This window comes from Eptesicus fuscus, chromosome 23 (genome assembly GCF_027574615.1).
Source record: "Eptesicus fuscus isolate TK198812 chromosome 23, DD_ASM_mEF_20220401, whole genome shotgun sequence".
Taxonomy (NCBI): domain Eukaryota; kingdom Metazoa; phylum Chordata; class Mammalia; order Chiroptera; family Vespertilionidae; genus Eptesicus; species Eptesicus fuscus.
Window position 1 is genome coordinate 21,284,289 of NC_072495.1, and position 21,950 is coordinate 21,306,238.

The 21,950-nt window shown below is 48.6% G+C and overlaps 2 protein-coding genes across 5 annotated transcripts in view; one reads left to right on the forward strand and one right to left on the reverse strand.

Annotated features, from left to right (window-relative positions):
* UBE3B (ubiquitin protein ligase E3B) overlaps positions 1-18,005 on the reverse strand; it is a 33,691-nt gene extending 15,686 nt beyond the window's left edge. The window contains exons 1-14 of the mRNA XM_008142518.3: positions 17,863-18,005; positions 13,669-13,771; positions 11,960-12,141; positions 11,692-11,812; positions 10,370-10,429; positions 10,111-10,215; positions 8,900-8,996; positions 7,762-7,847; positions 6,610-6,692; positions 5,746-5,851; positions 5,334-5,454; positions 4,209-4,386; positions 2,566-2,732; positions 1,289-1,456 (exon numbers count right to left, since the gene is read on the reverse strand). Coding sequence (XP_008140740.2) covers positions 1,289-1,456; positions 2,566-2,732; positions 4,209-4,386; positions 5,334-5,454; positions 5,746-5,851; positions 6,610-6,692; positions 7,762-7,847; positions 8,900-8,996; positions 10,111-10,215; positions 10,370-10,429; positions 11,692-11,812; positions 11,960-12,120 — 1,453 coding nt within the window. The 5' untranslated portion in view covers positions 12,121-12,141; positions 13,669-13,771; positions 17,863-18,005. The remainder of the gene's footprint in view (positions 1-1,288; positions 1,457-2,565; positions 2,733-4,208; positions 4,387-5,333; positions 5,455-5,745; positions 5,852-6,609; positions 6,693-7,761; positions 7,848-8,899; positions 8,997-10,110; positions 10,216-10,369; positions 10,430-11,691; positions 11,813-11,959; positions 12,142-13,668; positions 13,772-17,862) is intronic.
* A 269-nt stretch (positions 18,006-18,274) lies between these two features.
* KCTD10 (potassium channel tetramerization domain containing 10) overlaps positions 18,275-21,950 on the forward strand; it is a 29,086-nt gene continuing 25,410 nt past the window's right edge. For 3 of the 4 annotated variants that reach the window (XR_008555252.1, XM_054712458.1, XM_008142517.3), the window contains exon 1: positions 18,299-18,380. Coding sequence is in view for 3 of the 4 variants with exons in the window: in XM_054712458.1 (XP_054568433.1) it covers positions 18,378-18,380 (3 nt within the window). In the remaining variant the exon portion in view is untranslated. Of the gene's footprint in view, positions 18,381-21,950 lie in introns of all 4 variants that reach the window. The other variant, XM_028146862.2, reaches the window with a different exon arrangement.

Here is a 21,950-nt window from a genome sequence, read left to right on the forward strand (position 1 = left end):
ACCCTACAATGGCTTCCACAACAAAGAATCATCTGCCAAACCGTCAACCCTCCTCCAGGCCAAGCCTGCATCGTCACTCACTACTCCACCGCCATAGGCCTTCATGACATTGCATACAGCCCCATCTTATGCCTGGTCTCCCCACTAGGATATAACCCCCTTGGGGACACAGACCCTGGCTCTTTCCACCTCTGCACCCTCAGTGCCTGGCATACACAGTGCTCTGTGAGCATGTGAAGATGAAGAAATAAGTGTGAAAGGGAGAAGCAGCAAGAATTTATGATTTAAAACAAAAGTAAAATGCAGCAGAGAAGTTCAAATCCTTTATGTGGTCAACAGCTTCATGGCTTACAGACCTCTGTCCTCATGACACCAGTTCATTCCAGCTCCTGCACTGCCACTTAAAGCCCCCGACGCCCAACTCTGTGCTCACAGAGGGGACTTTCCTCCTTGCTCAGCTAAAAAGGACAATGGTGGTCATGTCCATGCAGTGATGTATTCTGCAGCCTGTGAAAGCGAGGTTTCTGAAGAATTTCTGACATGATAAAATGCGTATTCAGGTGACTAATGGAAAGGAAAGGACAAAACTATATATTTCAATCTAAATATATATACAAATAGCACACTCAGGCACAGGTAGTCATGTCTGGATTGTGGGATTAAGAGTGGCTTAAGCTTTATTTTTTCAGCTTCCCTGTCTTTTTTAGTTTTCTGTTAAAATATTTTTAAAAGTAACTTTTTGCCCTGGCCAGTGTTCTCAGTGGTTAGAGCGCCGGCCTGGGAACCAAGGAGTTGCGGGTTCATCCCCCAGCCCTGGTCAGGCGAGTGCGGAAAGTGGCAGGTCAATGTGTCTCTCACATTGATGTCTCTCTCTCTCTTCCTTCCTCCCTACCTTCCACTTTCTCTAAAAAAGCAATGGAAAAATATCCTCAAGTGAGGATTTTTTTAAAAAGTAACTTTTTAAAAGCAAATAGTCCTATGCAACAGGAGGTAGGGGAGGCTCGGGGAAGGTCAATGGGGGGAAAAAGGAGATATATGTACTACTATGTGTAATACTTTAAACAATAAAAATAAATAAATAAAAGCAAATAGTCTTTCATAATGAGAATAGCCAAGTCACAGGAAAGAACTGAAAATGCCAGGACTGAGATTAGTTTGAACTGATCAACTACCCGGCCTCTAAGAATGGCTCAAAAATACCCTCCTTCAAGGACGCCAGAAGAAATCCAGTGTTCCAAGCAAAACTGTCGGCCAAACGTGAGCCAGAAGAGGCCCTGGGCCTGCAAACCTGTGAGTATCTGCAGCCGGATCTGGGTCAGAGTGGTCAGCGAGGTCTGGTAGAGGACGCAGATGTTGCAGACCTTCTGCACCTCCGCAGAGTCCACGCGTTTGCCCCCGACGGGCTTGAGGATGTTCCGCACCGACGCAGACTTCTGAAACGCGCGCTTCAGGAGATCTGGCACGGAGAGAAGAGGAACGTGTGAGCGGAAGTTCCAAGTTCAGCATCTGCCAAGTTCCACCCCGAAAGGAAGAGCATTCCAGTAAAGCTCCGACTTTACAGCCACAGCCAGACAGTGGGGCTGCTGCCTGATTCCAGTCATCTCCTTGGGATAAACTGGAAGCACATTAACAACAGGATTTTAGGTAAAACCCAAAGACATCTTCCGAATCAGAAAATCCGATTCTTACAAGGGATCCTTTTACTGAACCATTAACTTCAGCACCCACAAAGGTAAAAATTCCGAGGACTATATTAGGGGGAAGGAGGGAAAAGGGAGGCCTGGTGGATCCCCAACTTCCTGTGCTTTGAGATGGAAGAAGGGGCGTCAACCTCACGTACAGATATTCAGCTTGGGGCTGCACTGTACTCTTGTTTTGACGCTTCCCATGAATATCCTGCGGAAGTTGTATTCGCCGAGCCCATGCGCACTGACAGGTGCAAGATGGGACTTTGCAGCACACAGGCTGGCAGAGGAAAAGCCGCCCGCACCTCGAAATCGAGCAGGTCATTCCACTGAAGTGTGTGCAGTTCCTTCGTTCATCAGCATGGGCCCCAAGAAGCCTTTCCACGGGACCCACTGCTGACCCTGCAGTGGGGACACTGCTGAGCTGGAAGCCAGTCAGTGACCCAGTGGCCCCTTCATCAGCCGCTCCACGTGGGAGATTTCCTTTACGATTACGAACTCAGAAAAGCTCTACTTCCCTAAGAAACAGGCCCTCGTATTTATGAGAAGAAAGGGTCCCAAGTCCCTCTTCATTTTGGCGACTAGAAATTCAGAGCCAATGGAAGTGCAGAGAAAACCCTGGCGGCCCTCACGGGTCCTTTATCAGAGGACGTTCTCTGAACACGACCTTGACTTTGTTCACCCATTTCTGTTCCCCAGGTCCCTGTTTTCTATTCCCAAGGACTGTCACTGTTGTGCTAAATGTAAAGTGACTTAAGCAGCTTCCAGATCAGTGGGAGAGGTGAGGGGTCACAGGAACAGAGCGGGCAGGTGCCCCGGGACACTCAGAGCTGCACCTCAGCCCCGCGCAGCCCCGGCCGGGCCTGCTCCAGCCACTCACTCTTCACGGGAAGCACGTTCTGCGGGGAGGCCGGCTGCACGTGGGCCGCCGGCTCCTGGTTCTCCAGCAGCTTCTTGCTCAGGATGTCACTGAAGAAGATCCGGATCACAGGCACCCCCCACAGGAACTGCAGCTGCTTGGTGATCAAGGGCATCGACTCGTTGAGGCTGGGAGACAGAAGGAGACCAGGGTGTCGGGTCCACCCGGCGGAGGGCCAGGGGGAGCCCCCGCGGTTCCCTAAGGGGCCTTGCACTGGGAGGTGTAGCAGGACCTGCCACTCAACAGTCAATAAGATACTTTAGAAAGGGGATCCACAAACTGCTGCTGAGGCCTGATGTGGAAGGCACTGCCCTTTATCTTCCCTGGCGCTCCACCCAGACTTCCTGTGCTGCCAACAGCACTACTGCTCTCCCTCGGTCCCCACGCTCCACGTCACAGCGCCTCCCAGACGCCCTTTATCTGCCTTCACCCCGATTCCATCCTGTTTACCTCTCAGTGGACAAGCCATCTCACACCGCTGTCTTGTCCTGTTCACAGCCAGCTGCAGGCCTGGCCTCACCCCGCTAACCCTCCAGCCTCCTAAGAGTCTCCCTGCCTTCGATTGCTCCCTTCTCCACTCCACACCGCACCCCAGCATCACTCATCCTGAAACCCGCCTTCATCACCTCCCTGCGCCAGACCCTAAATGCCTCCCAGCATCACAGTGGTAACGGCCACCACCCACTGAGCATGGGCCAGGCCTGCAGGAGGCTCTGACACGCTTTATGTCCCTCAACCCTTTGACACACCTGTACCCCATATTGCAGATGAGAAAAATGAGGTGAAGTGACAAGGTGCCCCCAGAGAACGGGTGCAGCTGAGCCCAGGCTGTTCACCTGGTGCTAGTCTGCCCACCCTCTGCCCACAACATCCCGATGCCCAACACACAGGCCCCTCCATCCTCTTCGGTCTGGGGCAGCGCTCTGGTCGGCAGTTGGTAAATAGTCTTTTTAACTGGATGCCACTCAGGCACAAGGAAAAGGGAGAAAAGCGGGGATGTCCTTCCCTGGCCCTCAGTTTTCTCCCTCAAGAGCCCCCGGCAGGGACCCCAGGCCTCAGGCAGACATGGGAAGGAAAACAGCTGAGTAGCACACCACCTTAGGTCCCGAGACCCACTTGTTTCAACCCTTACGTCACCTCTGTCTTCTAGAGGTGTTTTTTAAAACAATATTTTTGAGTTCTTGATTAAAAACATTAACATTTATATTCCACCTCCTGAAAAATATGTGGAGTGACATCTATTCCCTTTGAATCATGTACCTTATTTTAGTTTCCCCAAAATATGGCAATCTAGGCAATCAATAAAATGACATTGAAGAAGGAAAGTTAATATTAATAGATATTGCTTATAATTTACTAAATGAAAAGAACAAAATACAAATTAATACGATCCCATTTTTGTGAAAAAACTGGTAGGACGTAGACTGAACGGAAGTGCACACAGGTTGTCTTAGGAGATGATTTTTATTCTTACGTTCTTACCTATACTCACACAATGACTACATATGACATTTACAACAGGAAATAAACAACATAAGCTAAAATGAAGAAAGAAGGGAGAGGCGGGGGAGGCAGGAAGGACCGGGCTTTGCCCCGGGACTCACCCATAGTCCACCGACTGGGAGAACCAGCCAAGGACGGGGTGCCAGTGGGTCAGGTTGGATTTCTTCTGGGTCACGTACTTCTGACAGTAGCACAGCATCTGCGTGAGCAAACTCACAAACCCATCCGTCTCCTCCTCCAGCACTCGGGGGCTGAGGGAGCCCAGGTGCAGGAGGTTGCCTGCAAAGAGATAAGGCTGAGGGCTCGGGGCCCAGACAGACACGCTTCATCACCTCGAGGTCCGCTCTCTGCCTGGGGCTCAGGCAGCCCCGTCTCTGTGCAGGAAGAATTATACGGGGAGGGCACTTGTCAGGGCTGGGCTGCAGGGGGTGCAGGGCTGAGACCTAGGCTGGCCTGGCTTCCCATCCTGGCTCTGCCCCAGGCCAGGTGTGACCCTCACCCCACCTCTCCCATCCTATCTCCTCATCTGTAAGACTGGAATAACAATCCCCATTTCGATGTGAAGACTGTATGGACTGACATGTAGAATGTCTGGCACACAGGGATGTGACATTAGCTAGTATGACATTTTACTATTACGCTAAGATTTTAAAAACAAAGGTAACGTGAGAAATGACCTTTTTGAAGAATATCTGAATTTCCAGGGAAGTCACTGTTACTCAAAGTTAACCAGTTATTTAACATGCCTTGTGTGAGGACTCCCCTAAAATTTGGCCTTAAGAACCTTTTTCTATGTTAGGCACTGAGGATTATGTACGTCTGCAGTTTTCCAATGCTTCTATCCACAAACCCTTTCATCTACAATGAAAACAGTAAAGCAGATGATGCAGGCCTTACTCTAAGCCAAACCCTCCCTTCGTCCAACGTGAGAATTATCCAGGCCATTCATCACGTTTTCCATTTTCCCTTGGCTGCCAGGAAGCTAAGTGCTAAAATTTAACATTCACTTACACTCACTCAACCAGTTTACCAAGTTGGATCTATTTCCCATGTGATTTTCAATTTTACATGTCTAGTTTAACTGTCTATCTGGTTACATGTTTTCTATTGTGAACACTTCTAATCATTAATAAAGACAGCTCTTCATCTCCAGAAAGGTGAAAAGCAAACCACTTGGGGTTTTCCCGATGCCCAGGACACAATCACATCCAGCCTCAGCTACTCACCCATAAGACACAGCGTATGGCATCCTTCTAAACTCTCACAGACATCGCGGCATCGATCTTTAGCTCTTAAATATGTGATGAACTTACGAAGCATGTCATGAGATTCTACCACAGTGAGGCGCTGCAAACAATTACAGACTGTCAAAGGGGAAGCCGACAGAAGAAGTTCCCATGGGAGCATGAACTTGACCCCTGCAGGTCACCCCCCAGGAGCCAAACATGCTACTGATCGCCAAGAAGATGAACAAACACGAGAACCTCTTTCTTTGGGCTGCTAACAATAGTGTGTCGACAGGGGCTACTGATGTGGAAGAAAAATCAGGGAAGAGGTGGGAATTAACAGAGAAAACAGTTTACGCTCTAATTTCTAAGGAAATAAAATATGGAATGGGGGAACTCGGAGCCCACGTACCTCAGGGGTCACTATGCTGAGATGAGTCACAAGAGCTGGCACAGACATGATGTGGATGAGGAATGGCCGAAGCAGATTGTCTGAAAACTGGGCAGCAATCACAGGGCTGGACACAGACACATCACCATACTCAGAGAGGTTACCAACTCCCCCCAAACCCCTTGAAATTATGCTTCCCATGATGGGGACACCCACTAAGGGAAGGCTGAGTCAGTGACAGTACAGTCATGTGACAGAGCTGTGAAAAATCAGTTTTGAAGTTTCACTGACATGATGTCATCAAAATCTTTCTTTAGTCTACTTGTAATTGTTGTACTTAAGTCCCCTTGGGTGACAAATTCTACAAATGCACTGCCAGTGATACACTGAACAGGGCACGCATCCATATGTTAAGCGCAGCAGGGGAGGGGGTAAACAGAGTTTAATGCATAGTCTCAGCCAACAGAGCTGGTGCCGCAATCAAGGAGCTGGAGAGGCACAGGCAGAAACCAGGGCCAGCGGTTCATGTACCAGGTAAACAGGGTCCCAGCTAATGAAAGGAGCAGGACGAGCTTGGGAAGGTTCCCATGTACCGTTACTTAAAGAAACATACATTGTATTAGAGTACAGGACTGTGCCCAATGTGTGAAGCAAGTTTAAAGAATAAGGAGTGATGAGTGTGGGCTCTGGAGTCGTATGGCCTGAGTTTTTAATTCTTGGCCCTGCCACTCGCTGCTGTGACCAAGGACAAGTGGCTTACCCTCGGGGCCTTCGCTTCCTCATCTATAAGATGGAGTAAGAGAATGTGGTGAGGAGTCAGTTAAAATGTGTAGACGCCTTAAAACAACGTGCGGCCCTTCAGAAGCAAGTCCGTTTCCTACTTACCGCAACGCCAGAGAAAAGGCCGCGGTCAGAGTGCCTTTGGACAGACAAGGCCGGGGTCTGGCCAGGCCCCGGGTTAACAGTATCTGGAAAGAACATTTTAACTGGTCAGGGGATGATGCCAACTTTGTATTCATTTGTTCATAAAAAAAGAAGCATAAAAGTAAAATGAGTGCCTCGGATAAAAAACTATATTGGAATGTTTTTAAAAAATGAGGGGAGAGAAAAGTAATGGGATGGAGGTTCATTAATACCACCCCTTCACCTTTAAATGATATGTTTAATTTTTAAAATAATGAACAGTTAAAAGAAATTAACAGCTGATACAAAGACCAGACTTAAAACTGCAAGACAGGCTAGATTTCAGAAGCAGTTCCGAGTTATGGTGTCAGGTGGACCCATTCGCACTGGGAGGACCTATGGACAATGTCGCCTGTGTGAGGAGCAAATGGAGCCACATCAGGACAGAGCCCATGGCTGAATCAGTGCTACTTCTCAGGAATTCTAAACACCAATTCGCCTTCTGACCGTTCCTGGCTATATGGGCTGGCACAAAAGGTGCAGTGTGGACAGAAGGCTGTTTGAGGACAGAGCCAGGAAGTTAATTCCAGACACCAACCTAGAAGGAGCCAGAGGGAACAAGCCTGAGGCCTCCTCCCCCCGTTTCAATTTCAAGTGACCGGATTACACCTGTAGCCAAAGATAGAGCGCCTTGAAGGGATCCTGGGGCCACCGCCCCCCTTTACACAAACCACAGTGACCCAGGCCGAGGAAGGTAGGAGAGGACACTGAGCATTAAACTCTTTCTGCAAAGGATTTCTGCGAGGAGGGCGCCAGATGTGCCAAAACCAAACATATAATACCAAGTTCAGGTGTGGAGAGTGAGGTCACCAATTACAGGAGGAGGTCACACATTAGGGCAGTGATGGGCAACCTTTTGAGCTTGGTATGTCAAACTTCGCCTAAAAACTGAGCATAACTCGGGTAGTGTGTCACTTTGAGGAAAAAACATTATTTCGCGATATTTATAGTTTAAATAACATAAATGTATAATTGTTATATATAATTGTATTTAATAAACCAAAAACTAAATATTTAGTGCTGACACACGTGTCAGAGGTTCGCCATCACTGCATTAGGGGATGGGGCACAGACCTGCAGCACAGAGTAAAGTCCATGCTGGTTGAGATGTCCCATTATATTTGCACAAATGTGGTTCATGGCTGGTCGGAGACTCTCACCTAAGTAAAGAAAAAAGACTGAGGAAAGAAACCCAACAAATCTCTGGCCGCAAGAGGAACTATTTAGGTGGGACAGAAAATCAGGCCTCAGGCTAGGGCCGCAGGCAGCGAGATGCTCCCTGGCCTGCCTTCCCGCTTCCCCTGGGTCTGGGACCAGAGTCCACAGAGATGTGGCATATCCGAGTTCTCTCTCCCGGAAGGCCTGGCTCCAGTGTTGCCTCTCAGGTGATGGGGCCCCGCACGCCCCCAGCCAGCAGTAAGGGTCCAGCCTTGAGCTCCAGAGCACTTTTCCATTTCCCTCCGAGGGCCTGGAACTTTCTGTGCCCTGTGGCTGCCTCCTCTCCAACAAGAGACAAGCTCCTGGCAGGGCCCAGGACTCACCGTATTTTAAATCTTCCCCAGAATCCAGGATAATGCCTTAAAATAAACCCTCCTTCCTGCCTGGGGCCTCTGCATACAGTCTCCTCGGCTTTCGGAGCTTTGTCCCTCTTCACTCGGTGACTCTGACTCTCCCCCCAGCTCTGAGCTCAGTTGTCACTTCTGCAGGAAGGCCTGAGCCCCGACAGAGCAGGGCAGGGCTGTCCCTGCCCCACTAAACTCGCATTTCTCTTCCTCCTGAGCGCCACACTTCTCACACTATTGTCGCGACGGAGGATTGCATGTGACTTCTCTTTAATGCCCGTCTCCCCACCAGCCTCTAAGTTCTGTGAGCTGCAGCTCAGCAGGTAGAGCCCTGAAGGCCAGTGGCCGCCTCTGTACCTCCAGTGCCTGCACAGCACATGGCACACAGTAGGCTCTTTGCTGAACAGATGGATGAAGTGACTGTATGAAAAACTTAAAGCTAAGCATAATATTCCGGGAAGGAGGCAGCATTACAGTGCACATTTTATGGCCAAAAGAGAATTACTGGCTGCCGAATGATTCGCCAAATGAAACGACAAGGCTTCACGAGTGCCTCCCCTGGGGCTGGTGACGGCAAAAGTGCTTCTTACAAAGTAGAAAAGGTGCCCGAGCTCTGCTACTTAGGACAGACTTTGAAAAGCCCCACAGACCTTTTCCCCGGAGAATTTTCCATGTTGAAGTGTCTGTGAAGGTGACGAGCATCGTGAGGTACAGCGTGACGAGTCTGGAGTCTTGTAGGATTTCAGGCTGGAAACAATGAAGAGGAAGGTTAACACACGTCCACCGGTCCCAGACAGTGAAGCAACCGTTCTGCAACTTTGCTGAGTAGTGAGTCAGGTTATACTTAAGTATTCTTTTTCTTTGTCTCTTAGGGGATGACCACTGTCAGGAGTTAAACGACAGGGATTTTGACCCACGAGGGATTGCCTACGGAATCTACGTACTCCCGGAATGGAGCACTGAGCATCCTGGGAAGCAAGGTGACCAGCGCTGGCCTGCGGGTTTTGCATGCATTAGGAGCATGTGTATGTTCGGGCGTTCCCTGGAGCAACAGAGTGGAAATGCAGCTGAGCATACCAGGGACCCTGGGTTCAGACTTCTGCCTTTACCACTTCCTAGCTCTGTGACCTTGGGCAAGTTTCTTAACTTTTCTGTGCCTCGGACTGCTCATCTGTTGACTAGGGATAGTATGGCTGTTGTAAGGAATAAACAATTCATGTGCATAAAGCACTAAGAGCAGCGCCCAGCACAAAGATAACTGTAATACTGGCTGTTGGTATACACGGTTTCACAAGAGCAGGCTGGGGAAAGGCCTGATTCCTGTTTAGCCTCAGAAACTTAGCATGTGCACCACAAGGGACCCTGGAGACCGTCTAGTTGAAACCCCGGAGCTCTCAGAGAATGAGAGGGGGGAAGTGACTTGCTCAAGGCCACACGAAAATCAGCAGCAGATTCAGGACTACATTTAGATATTCCTGGCTCCAGATCTGGTGTTCTTTTCTCCTAATGTGTGTTTCTCTGCATGAACTTAAATTTTTTTTTTTCAAAGCAGAAGTGTCTCTTCTCAAAGAGAAATCCGTTGTGGAAGGCAGGAGCACAAAGCAGACAATAGAAAGACCACTGCTATGTGCCATAATGCCTCCCTCACCTGACAGGCGGGTTGTGGCTCACTGCCTGGGCAAGGCCACGAGAGCCATTCACCGATGCCTCAAGCAGGATGGCTGGGAATGGATCCCTGGGAACTCTGCTGACATTCACACCATCGCTCAGCTGCTACCCGAGTCCTTGCCAAGCCTCTGCTCAGAAACTACATCCTAAAGGCCCCAGATGGGAAGGATACATTTATCGAGTTTCATTTTACCTTGAGCTGCTCAAGAAACTCACAGCAATGCCACAGAATGTCCTTGATCTGTTTAATCCATAAGAGGGTGAGATCCTTGGAAAGAGCCAGGGACACATACCACACCTACCAGCAGGAGAAAGAGAAATGTAATGGGCAGTTACAGGGATCAGATTACATATGTTCTAGCTACTGGCCAGTGCCAGATAAGGCGATGAGAGTCAATGGACAGATAAGCAGCCAATAAGGCTTATTTTAACCCCGAACCCATCCCACTCACCTTGGGTTCATTCTCAGCATCCATACTGCTCAGGATGCAGCGACACAACTTTTCAAATCTCTGCAAAGAGGCAGAATGGGGGTCATAAACTTCCGCAACTAATAAAAATGGGAAAGAAGCAAATGTTTGGTGGGCACCTGGCATGTAAAGAAAGGCTCTCAAACTGGGGCCCACTGACTCGATGAGCCCTACATTTCCTTTAGAAACTGGTAAAATCCAGCTTGGCGCTCCTTTTGAAAAACAAACTCAACTGGCACACTGGGCGTGGACCCCTGTGGACTAGCAGCTGTCTCCTAAATCCTGCTCTCCCGTTTGCCATTCCGTAAGCATCATGGACACTGACTTTTGCCTCACAGACTGTTGTATCATTTTTTATCTTGAAATGCAAAAGGAAGAAAAGTGGAAGCTGAAAACCAGACTACACTGTGGCAATCCCAACCCTGGACCCATCCTTAAAAGTGGTGTGGTCCTGGGCGGCCGCCCCATCACTCTGAACTACCGCTTCCTCCTCTGTAACCGAGGTCGCCTCACTGCCCCTGCCGGTCCTCACCTACGTGGTCCTCACCTACGTGACGTGTGCTCACTGCCAGTGTGCTCCTCCCTCTCAAGACCTCGCCCATCTTGTTTCCTTCTGGAGCCCCAGTGCCTACCAGATGGCCTGCCACGAGGTGAGACTTAGCAACAATGAATGGTAACCCTGATCACCAGAGGCATTCCTCAATGTATTGTTAGTACTATTACAGATAACTGATTCCTGAAATTGTATTTTCTGGGCTAATTCTAATCCCAAAGGTACAACCAGTATGTTTTGTTTGGTTTGCAGGATCTAAAAAAAAATTTGAAATTAGCTACCAATTCTTACAAATGAGAAAACTGAGCATAAGGAAGTCCAGCATCTCTTTAAAAAAAATCAGGGTCCACCACAGGCTGAAGAGGAGGAGAGGCCGTGCCCTCTGGCTGGGCATGCCACAGACCCCCTCGCTCCCTCTGAGGTCCTCGCCACCACTGTGAGTTACCATGTATTTTGACGTATGTTTTATCTCATCAATGGCTTCTTTCACCTAACCTGCCTGGCCCCTGTATGCATTTGAATCCAACAAGTGCTCTTAATAGTCAGTGAGAAAAGGAGTCGATTTGTGAGGAGGTCGAGAAGCACTGGGCAGTAATCCCTGCAAATCAGGCCCCAAGAAGACAAAAGGGCAGGATGTGGGAGGGGCAGAGAGCTGCTATCCCAGAGAGCTGCCATAGGACGGGATGCCTTCGTGTTTATAAAAGACCTGGCAGGCAGAAAGGACGATGTATGTTTGCTGTTGTTATTTTACCTCGTTATCCTCTTTCATTCTGAACAAGAACAGCAGCTTCCTGGCAATCTTAAAAATACAAAGTGCACTTCTTCTACTGGACCCAGCGTCATCTGCTTTAAAAAACTCATCGATCTCTCTCCTAAGGGAGGGAAGGGTAAAAAAAACAAAAAAACAAATTTTTTTCATTAGGAGCTCCCAGCAGCCGGAAGGCTTTTTCAGAACTGGTGGAGAAGATGCCTTCTTTTCTTGTGATTACTTGGGAGCAAGAGGAGTTCCTGGCACCCACCTGATTTCCCTCTGTAGTCGCCTCCGACAGAGAAAACTCCGCACGCGGGCCTGAATCCCGATGGCCGCCCGCTCCCGCTCCTTCTGCACAAGCCTTTCCTCTCGAGCCTGACGGGCTCTATCGATGAACCATGCTCTCGAGGTCTGGGAAACGGTGAACATGTTTGCAAACTTGCACAAACCCTGCAAGGAAAATGGCGAGCCGTTGGTGTAGATCACTGTTTGAGAAACACACACAGAAAGGGGTTCAAGAGCAAAGGGTGGGCGGGGGTGTGGGCAGCAGCAGAGAGCTAGCTACTCAGGGCCCTCCGCCACCTTCCAAAGTGCTAACAGCTCTCCTGGCACAAGTCCCAATTCCTATCGGCTCTTTTCATGCAGCTCGCCAGAGCAGCAGTGCTTCTTCCTGTATTAAATAATTACATTTTCTTGAGAGAGAATGCACAGCGCCTGGCATAGGGCATGGGTTCTGTAATTGTTTAATGAATGAACAAAGCACGACTCAATGCCATCCGTAAACTTCTAATGCAAGCCATGCATCCTCTAAGTCAAGGGTCCCTAGATATTTGAATTCTTTGGAGCAGTCCACGATACTTGGGAAGCCAACACCAAGCAGTCCACTTTTATTTTGCCAAGTCAAGACTAGAGGGAAAAACCAAATGTGAATATTTACCATCGCTGTTATTTTTATTCATCCTTTCATTCAACAGATATTTACTGGTACCTACCTTGTGCCAGCACTAAAAAAGTGTTTCATTTTTTAAAGGATCGTTTTAACAAAAAGCCAAAGGTACATGATTTCAGAATGCAAGACAATCCATTAAAATGAATACATTTTGTTTCATGTGTAACTTGTTCCTTTGTCCTACTGATCCCATTCCACCAAGGACCAATGAAGCTTTTGAGCAGAGCCTCTCCCATCGCTGGCTGGTACTTTTGGATAGAGGCTCTAAATTACCCATTACACTTGTTTTATTTTAATCCTCACCCGAGGATACATTTTTTTTTTTTTAAGAGAGAGAGGACAGGAGAGAGAAACATCAATGTGAGAGAGAAACATCATTCACTTGACTCCCACATGTGCCCTGACCAGAGATGGAACCCACAACCCAGGTATGTGCCCTGACTGGGAATCGAACCCACAACCTTTTCGTGCAAGGGACGACGCTCCAACCAACTGAGCCACCTGGCCAGGGCTACCCATTTTTATCTCAATCACCAATAACTCTTTTCCCATAGGGATGGCTTTGGCTAGCAGCCTAGAGCACAGAGTACTGGTCCCTGGAACCTCCTGTATTAAGATGATTTCTTTAGATGCTTGATAACTTTGTCACTCTGTCCAAAATATGTAATCAGCCCAGCTGACAAAAGCACTGAAATAAATTATTATAAATCCAGACTTCTAGAAGACAAGCTCTTTACTAGGTTACTTCACTCACAGCAGCACCCACATGAAAACATCATCAAGAATGAAAGGGTCACGGGAGACTCCTCCCATGTCGACATACCGAGGGACCTGTGTGTCCCCTTTTCAACACTGCTTCACATCTGTTAAACAACAAGTCTTTTCCAACGCGTGTATGGCTCATCAGTAATTCTCAGAACAAATGAACCACGTCCGCCATAGCAGGGAGAGTAAGACGACTGGAGGGAAGGAGGGCTTCTGAATCATTCACTCTTTCGGCCCCCGCAGTGGAAGTCCCGAGAGCTCACCTGAGGACCTGCCTGTGTCGCAGAAATGCCGAGTACTCATCAGTGACCTCGCAGGGGACTCACGGCCACGGGCAGCTTCTCACTTCAGAGGAGCTTGTCCTCGCTGGCAGAAGCAGAAGAAAAGAAATCCAGACTTAGGGTTAAGTTTTATAGGCAGGGCGTCCTACATCTTCCTCACCGAGTAGAAGTAATACATTCAGTGCCTCTGGTTTAAAAAACAACACTGTGTTCTCTGTAGTTAATGTCTGGTCTAAATGTTAAACTTTAGCTCCACAGTCCTCACCGTTAAAGGGAACTGGTTGAAAATACAGTTGGCCCTTGAACAACATGGGTTTGAACTGCATGGGTCCACTGAAACATGGATTTTTTTCCAATTAATACGGTAAATGTATTTCCTCTTATGATTTTCTTAACATTTTTTTTCTCTGGCTTACTTCATTGTAGGGACTACCGTACATTATATGTTAACATATAAAAATGTGTTAATTGATTGTTTATATCATCAGTAAGGTTTCCAGTGACTAGTAGGCCATTAGTAGTTCAGTTTTGGGGGAATCAAAAGTTATACATGGATTTTCAACTGCGTGGAGGCGGGATGTCAGTGCCCCAACCCCTGTGTTGTTCAAAGGTCAACTATAATCCCAAAGAAGTTAGTGAATTAAAACTTTACATGCATGGTGATGTAAGCAAGAATAACATAAGGGACAGAATATTAAAAAACCACTGAAAATAATGTTTGACGTTTTTAACAACATTGAAAACTATTGCCCTAATCAGTTTGGCTCAGTGGATAGAGCGTCAGCCTGTGGACTGAAGGGTCCCAGGTTCGATTCCGGTCAAGGGCATGTACCTTGGTTGCGAGCACATCTCCAGTGGGAGGTGTGCAGGAGGCAGCTGATCGATGTTTCTCTCATCCATGTTTCTAACTCTCTATCCCTCTCCCTTCCTCTCTGTAAAAAATCAATAAAATATATTTTTAAAAAAAGGAAAACTATTTATGCCTAAGAAATTGTGTGGACCAGTATGATTCCAATTACATGAAAAAGAAAAATGCACACAGAGAAAAAACTGGGGGGGGGGGGGGGGGGGGAGGATATACCAGAATGTTACGTAAGAGTGGTTGTTTTGAGAGCATGGCATTGTGGGAAGTTTTGCTTCTTTACTGGGTCTGTTTTCTAGGTTTTCTACAGAAGGCGCATGGCGAAGCAGCATGGTACCGAGAGGCACTCCCTCGCTCTGCCATGTGCTGTCGGGTGATGTCTCAGAGCCTGCCTTCCTCCATGGATTAGCTCAGAGGCCAAGCATGAGGACTAAATGAGATGATGTACATCAAGTACCTACTGAGGTGGCTGACAGAGCATAGTAAGTCTAATGTATTTATTATTACTGTTTTTTAAAAAAAAATTTAAATCCTCACCCGAGGATATGTTTATTGATTTTTAGAGAGGGAGGAAGGGAGATGGGGAGAGAAAAGCAGAGCAAGGAAGAGGGAAGGAGAGGGAGAAGTGGGAGAGAGAGGAAGCGAGAGGGAGAGAAACATCGATTGGTTGCCTCCCATATGCGCCCCGACCAGGGATCAAACCCCCAACCTGACCCAGAATGCACCTACAACCTTTCGGTGTATAGGACACTCAAACCAACTGAGCCACCCGGCCAGGGCTAATGTATTATTTTTATAGACACAAAGTTTTTCTTGTTGTTTATTTTGTTGTTGTTGTTGTTTTTAGTCTTCTGTCACTAAGGTTCTTGGGGTGGGACATAATGTTGGGACCCTTACATTCCTCATCCATTAGACAGGACTGGGTACGCTAAGATTCACCAGTCTGGTCACGTGGGCAATGAGCCCCTGGCCCTGTTCAGATTGGGTAATAGCTTCAAGCTCCTGAGAGCTGCCAAGGAGCTGGGCCCAAGCCAGGAGCACAGTGGTTATGTGCTTTCCTTAACATGTAGACAGTCCCTCATACGTGGGGGAGGGGGAGAAAGCGCAGGAGAAGAGGGAGCCTAATCCTAATGGAAAAATAGGAGGCTGCACACAAACTGTGACTAAGTGCCTGTCAGACTATAGCAAGTCCTTGGTTAACATCGTCTATAGCAGTGGTTCTCAACCTTCCTAATGCCGCGACCCTTTAATACAGTTCCTCATGTTGTGGTGACCCCCGACCATAAAATTATTTTTGTTGCTACTTCATAACTGTAATTTTGCTACTGTTAATGAATCATAATGTAAATGTCTGTGTTTTCCGATGGTCTTAGGCGACCCCTGTGAAAGGGTCGTTCGATCCCCAAAGGGGTCGCGACCCACAGGTTGAGAACTGCTGGTCTGTAAGTTATTGGAACTGGGGCAAAATGACATATAATGAAACCAATTTTCCCACAGGCTAATTGATATAAACAAGAGTTAAGTTCCTATGGCATCTCATCAATGTTACAATGAAACGACATTAAACAAAACGATGTTATTTGAGGACCTGCTGGATCTCAAACTTTCACTTCTCCCAGGGGCCGCTCAGGATAAGATCCCTTCCTTGAGACCATCCCCTCAGCAATGTTATATGTTGGTTTCTGTTTACAACATATGATACCCTATACTTTGCAGTTTTTCTCGTTCTTTCTTATTCACCTACTCCACCTATATTGTCTACTATAATTCATCAATCAAAACACATTATGAAGTATTTATTAGGTGCTTACGCTGGCAAATGCCATTGAGAATCAAAGAAAAGGCTGTGTGTAACAGAAAAAGCTTTGGATCGGACAAAGTAGTCCTTGGTTCTTTTTAGTTCTGATTCTACCTCATTTGCCAAGTTCCTTACCCTCCTTAGGCCTCAGTTTCCTTATCTGTAAATTGGGAGTAATAATAGTAACATATCTACTTCCTAGGGTTGCCGAAAGGTTTAAATTAAGGTTAAATGAAACATCTACCCTTCTGATACCTCAATTTAGTCATCATGACACTGTCATTAGCATTAAATGAGAAAATATTAATAAAAGCATCTGGGAACAAATAGCATAAAAATGAGCTAACTGTTTTGTCCTTAAGCAGCTTACAATCCAGTTAGGAAAACAAGAGTGATATAGGTGGGATGATTAGGAGACAAGAGGTTGGTGATCATCAAGATCACATGAAAAGCAAAAAGAAAACATGTTGCTTGAGCACCCACTAGGGCCAAGTCCTTCCTAAGTGGTCTCCTCTAATAAAACAGCACCCCTGTGAGATCGTTTAGTATCCCCCAATGCCCAGGTTAGACCATCAGTAAGGGTCACAGCCACTATTTTAATAAGAAGAGACAGAACTCAGACTCTCCTTTACTTCAGTATTCCCACGGGACCTGCTCAAAATCAGTCTTCTCTGGATCAGGCCAAGTTCATGGGGAACTATGAAAGAGCACGAGACTCCAAAGAGTATTGTTCAAGGGTGAGGCGCCATAAATACCAGCTGCTGACGGAGCCCTGAAGGATTCTGCCTCGACGGTGGGAGGAGCTGGGCAGCCAGGTCTAATGACCACCACAACCTAGCTGCGTGCTGTTTTCAATCTCACCTTCACGGGGAGAAAATGAAATGTAGAGAAGGGGCAGGACTTGTCAGGGGTCGCTAGGCTCCTGAATTTGAACTCAGATCCAACTCCAAAGCAATTATTTGTAAATGAAACACACAAGACCCAGAGAGTCCCCGACTCACAGAACAGCAAAGAAAAGCTGAGAACGCAAAGCTGCCCACGCGGCTAAGTTAAGAGTCCAATTTCGAACAAGCTTTTCTTTACTGATAGCACTAACTCCAGCTGCCTTTTTTGACAGCTGAGTGTCTGGCACGGCACTAAAACTTCCATTATACAGTATCCTCTGTGAAACGAGCTAATCACGCCATTTCACAGCGGAGGAAACTGAGGCTCAGAGAGGTGAAGAACTCACCCAAGGTCACACAGCGAGAAAATAGGATCCGAATTCGGGTTTCAGTGACTCCTAAGACCCGGGGTCTTTCCTTGGCATCAGCCACAATAACAAATATTTTTCATCCCAGCGTTAGTACGTTTATAAAGGCCTCACAAATGAAAAGCGATAAGCCAGCCGCTAGCACCTGCCCCTCCGACAAGAGAGGCGGGGACCCTGCCCCAGGGTTAACCTCCCTTAAAGCCCCCGGCCCCACCAGCCTGATCCCACGATCCTGATCCCACTCGCTACTCGCAGGCCGCAGACCTTTATCCGCTCGAGGCCCCCGCGCTCGGGATCGGAGCCGCAGCTACTGTCGCCTCAGCCCAATACCCCTGAGCTTTGCCGGACCCGGGGCAGCGATCGAGACTCCACCACCATCTTGCCCCGGGGTGTTCTTTCTCCGAGCTCCGTCGGGAAACAACTATCCAGTTCCGGCCAACGACAGTTCCGGAGAGCTTCTCCACCCGGGAATGACAACCTCCCTGAATCTCTTTCTCCTCTCTGGAGGCTGAAAAAGTGGAGCATTCAGGAACGGGTTCAGTGCCGGACCCAGCAGAGGGGAGATGCAACCTATTCCAGCCAGGCATGTTGGAAGGAATGCGGCCAATGTCTAGGAGTACAGCGGATCCTTTAAGAAAGCGCCCACTGCGGGGCGGAAGTGAGGTATAAACAGCGGAAGTTCCCGCCCCGGCCCCGCCTCCGCCCCTGGCTCACGCGAGCTGGGTGTTTCCTGCCTCTTTCAGTCCAGGTTTGGAGACTCCGGCGTCCTCCGACTTTTCATGGTAAGGAGGGCGGTGCCCACCGACTGGGAGGTCTGAGTGGCCGAGGGAGCGGGCAGAGCCAGGGTAGAGGAGGAAAGGGCCGACAGAAGGAGGGGGTGGGGGGTAAGGGGCTGTCGCGACAGGGAAGTGGCACCTGGGGAGTAGGATGGGGGCGAGGCCGGGCCGGGCGTGGGGGAAGGGCATTGGGTGGGAAATTTGCTGGGGTGGGGGGCTGGGGAGGCCCCTGGCTTTTGGAAATCCGGGAAAGGGCCTTTGGGCTCGGGGAGTAGATATGTGTGTGGGTGGGGGATGTCTCAGAGTCTTGAGTGCTTCTAAGGAATTGGTGATTGTGAAGAGAACAAAGAGATGTCATTGAAGACGGACGTTTGGGGTGGAGGGTTAGGGTTTGGGGCGTTGTGAAGGAGAGTGGGTAGGTTGTGAGAGGACGGAGTGGGATTCCTCGGGACGGAGAGTTTGGGGTTTGGGGGAGTGGTAATAGGAGTCGCTGGGTTTCGGGGGAGTGGGAAAAGGCTTCTAGGTGCGTCTGAACACACGGTCGAATGGAGGAGAGAAACAGGGAGGCGGGCGGGTGTGCGTTCCGTGCTAGGAACTCCGTGGAGGGGTGCCAGGGGCCTGCGGTCAGGGGCCCTTCCCCGCGGCGTCCAGCGCCTTGTGGCTGGGTCCCTCTGTAGTCACTTCCGTCGAGACCCCAGGTAGCCACACCTCAGGAGTCGGGGATGTCTCACAGGCAGTCCCCCAGCTGTGGGAAGTGTCTGTGGGCTTGGATTCCTCGGAGAGTCTGTCCTCTGAATAGCTCTTTGTCCCTGGACGGGAAGGAGCAAAGGTCAGCCCAGACCCTCTTTTTACTTGTTTGCCTGCGTCTCTAGAAAGTGCAGTCCTTGGGGAAGATGAATGAATCCCAAGGCCACGGCTGAGGACAAATGAGTCAACGTGTATCTGAGTGTGGTCTGCTCCATTTCGTGTCAAGTCAGGGCCACCTGAGGGGAAGAAGGCATTAAAGCAGTCGAGCAGCACCAGCTGGAATTCGTTAGAAATGGCCACCTTTTCAAGTCCTACCACAGACTATGGAATCAGCCTGGGGTGGGGCCCAGCAATCTGATTTAACGAGCCCTCCAGGGAACTAAAGCAATGCTTTCTTTGAAAAGGGCATGAGAGTGGGAGTCAGAGGGACCTTAATAGTTCTCACTCTTAATTTTCTCCCCTAAAAAGTGGGATTGATGACATTTTCCTCCCTAGATCCTTGAGAGACAAAGGCCAGTAGTTGGTGTGCTGGACGCCTGAAGAGAATGTAATTCTTCGGCAGTAGCTGTCCCAGAGGGTTTGGGTGGGAAATAATGCCACCCTTATGTGGCTGATTGAATTTAGCTTGGTTGAAATGGGACCACGGGCTTTTTTGAGTTGTAGAAATGCCCTCAGTTCAGAGAACGTTGTATAATTAGCATCAAGGTCGTGACTCTCAGATCTAGCTGGTTAAAACACCGTAGCTCTGTGGCTCTCAGCTCTGGCCACACATTAGAATCACCTGAAGGGCTTTAAAAACTCTGGTTTCTGAGCTGCCACGCTCCTCCTTTCCCCTCCCCAAATTTGATTACTGGTTCTGGGGTGAAGCCCGGGCTTGAGACATGTTGAAGCATTCCTAGGCGATTCTAGTGCAGCCAGGGCTGTGATCTCTGGTCTTCAGGAAAGCTTGAGGGGCCGAAGGAAAAGGACACTAAGAACTTTACTATTCATTCCCTGGGGTATTTTTACAAAGAGTATGGCTTTAACGTCATTTTACAAGTTAGGAAACTGAGGCTCGGTTAAATCACTTGTCTGAACATCACATAGGAAGTAATGAAACCGAACTGCTGTCCAGGTTTACCAAACTCCATCAAACCTCCCACACACATTTCTCAGTCTACAGAGAGTTGTAGGTGAGGGTTTGGTGCCTTTTTTTCCCTGTTGTACTTGCCTGGGCCTCCTTTGAAGTCAGCAGTTTCCGCGTTCAGCTGACTTTTATCTTTTAAGCATGCATACAATTGCTTCCTGTTTGTGCCTCTGAGGCTGTGAAGTAAGGGCTTGCTTTTGTTTATGATGCTTTGGTTTATTTTTATGTATGGTCAGGAATTCACCCAGGCCAGGAAGCTTCTCCAAGGCCATGAAGTTAATTGTGGCCTAATTAAGATATACTGGACTTTTTAAGAACAGTGGTTTGCAATCCTGGCTGCACATTGGAATTACCTGGGGGACTTTTAAAATGTCTGCTGCCCAGGCCACAACTCCAGACCAGTTACATCAGATTTCCCACGGGTAGGACCCAGGCATGGGTATTATTTTAAGCTCCCCAGGGGAATCCGATGGCAACCGAGTGCAGGGCTACTGTTTGGAATCAGCAACAGTATACTCAGGGGAGATGGAAAAGAGAGAAGCCTTGACTTAGCCATCTAACTGGCATTAACTCCTCTGCTGATTGAATGGAATCAGTAACCAATACCTCCAGTATCAATTACTTCTCTGTTTCTTGTAACCAACTTGGCTCTCTCCTGTCCCACCTCCCTAACCTCATCAAAAATGAAATCCAACCTTTGAAACTAGTTAAAAAGCTGGATGACTGGGGAGTCCTCTGTGGGGAGGTTTGCCGTGAGAGGCTTATTGTCTCCTGCCTTGTGTCCTCAGCCCACGGTGCTGTCCTCAGCCCACGGCGCCTCGGGCTCTGGGCCAGAACCTTTCTTCCTAGCGCCCCCCCATGTTGAAGTGACCGACCGACCTTTGGAAGAGTGGGCTCAGGGAAGGTTCGGAGCTTTGTCTTTTCTGGAGTCTCGATCTAGATCGGGATGGTTTCTGCCTTTTATCTCTTATAATTCAGTCGGATGTCAATAGAGCTGGAACCAGTTTCGAAAGAGAAGATGATTTGAGACTTTGAGAGCGTTCTCAAATAGCCGTCGCTTGAGTGTTTCATGTTTGAGTGCTTGCTCTGAGCCAGGGCCGGTGCTGGGTGCTCTGTGCGTCCCTCGCAGCCCTGGGAGGCAGGCGCCGCTGTTGTCCCCATTTGACAGACCAGACTAAACTCAGATGACTCACCCAGGCTCCCACAGCTGGTAAATGGCAAGGCTGGCGGCTTAACTTTGGGTCTGCCTTCCAAACCGAAGTCCATGCCCACACGTCACCTCCCATCTTTTCAGAGCCTGTTTGTGTTTGCTAAAGAAGGGACCCTCCTTTTTCAATTTACATGTCACAGCTCTGCACGTGCTGAGGATGGCCCTTGATAAAACCATGGGCTCGGGGCCAGGCAGGACTTGCCCACGTCCTACGCTTGCTCCGTCACCAACTCACTTTGGGAGGTGACTGAGCCGTGGGTCGTGGTGTCCGAATTCACAAAATGGAAATCACCATAGCTGTCCTCCGGCATCGCTTGGATTGTGAGTGGTTGTGTGTGCTGGTAGAAATGAAACTGGTGGTGTCTTTTGGGAGGGAGGAGCAGGGGCTTTCTGGAGCCACAGAAATGTTCTCTCTCGATTGGAGTGGGGGGCCACACAGATGCAGCTATTGACCAAAACTCATCAAATTACACTTAAAATAGGCTTTATTGTA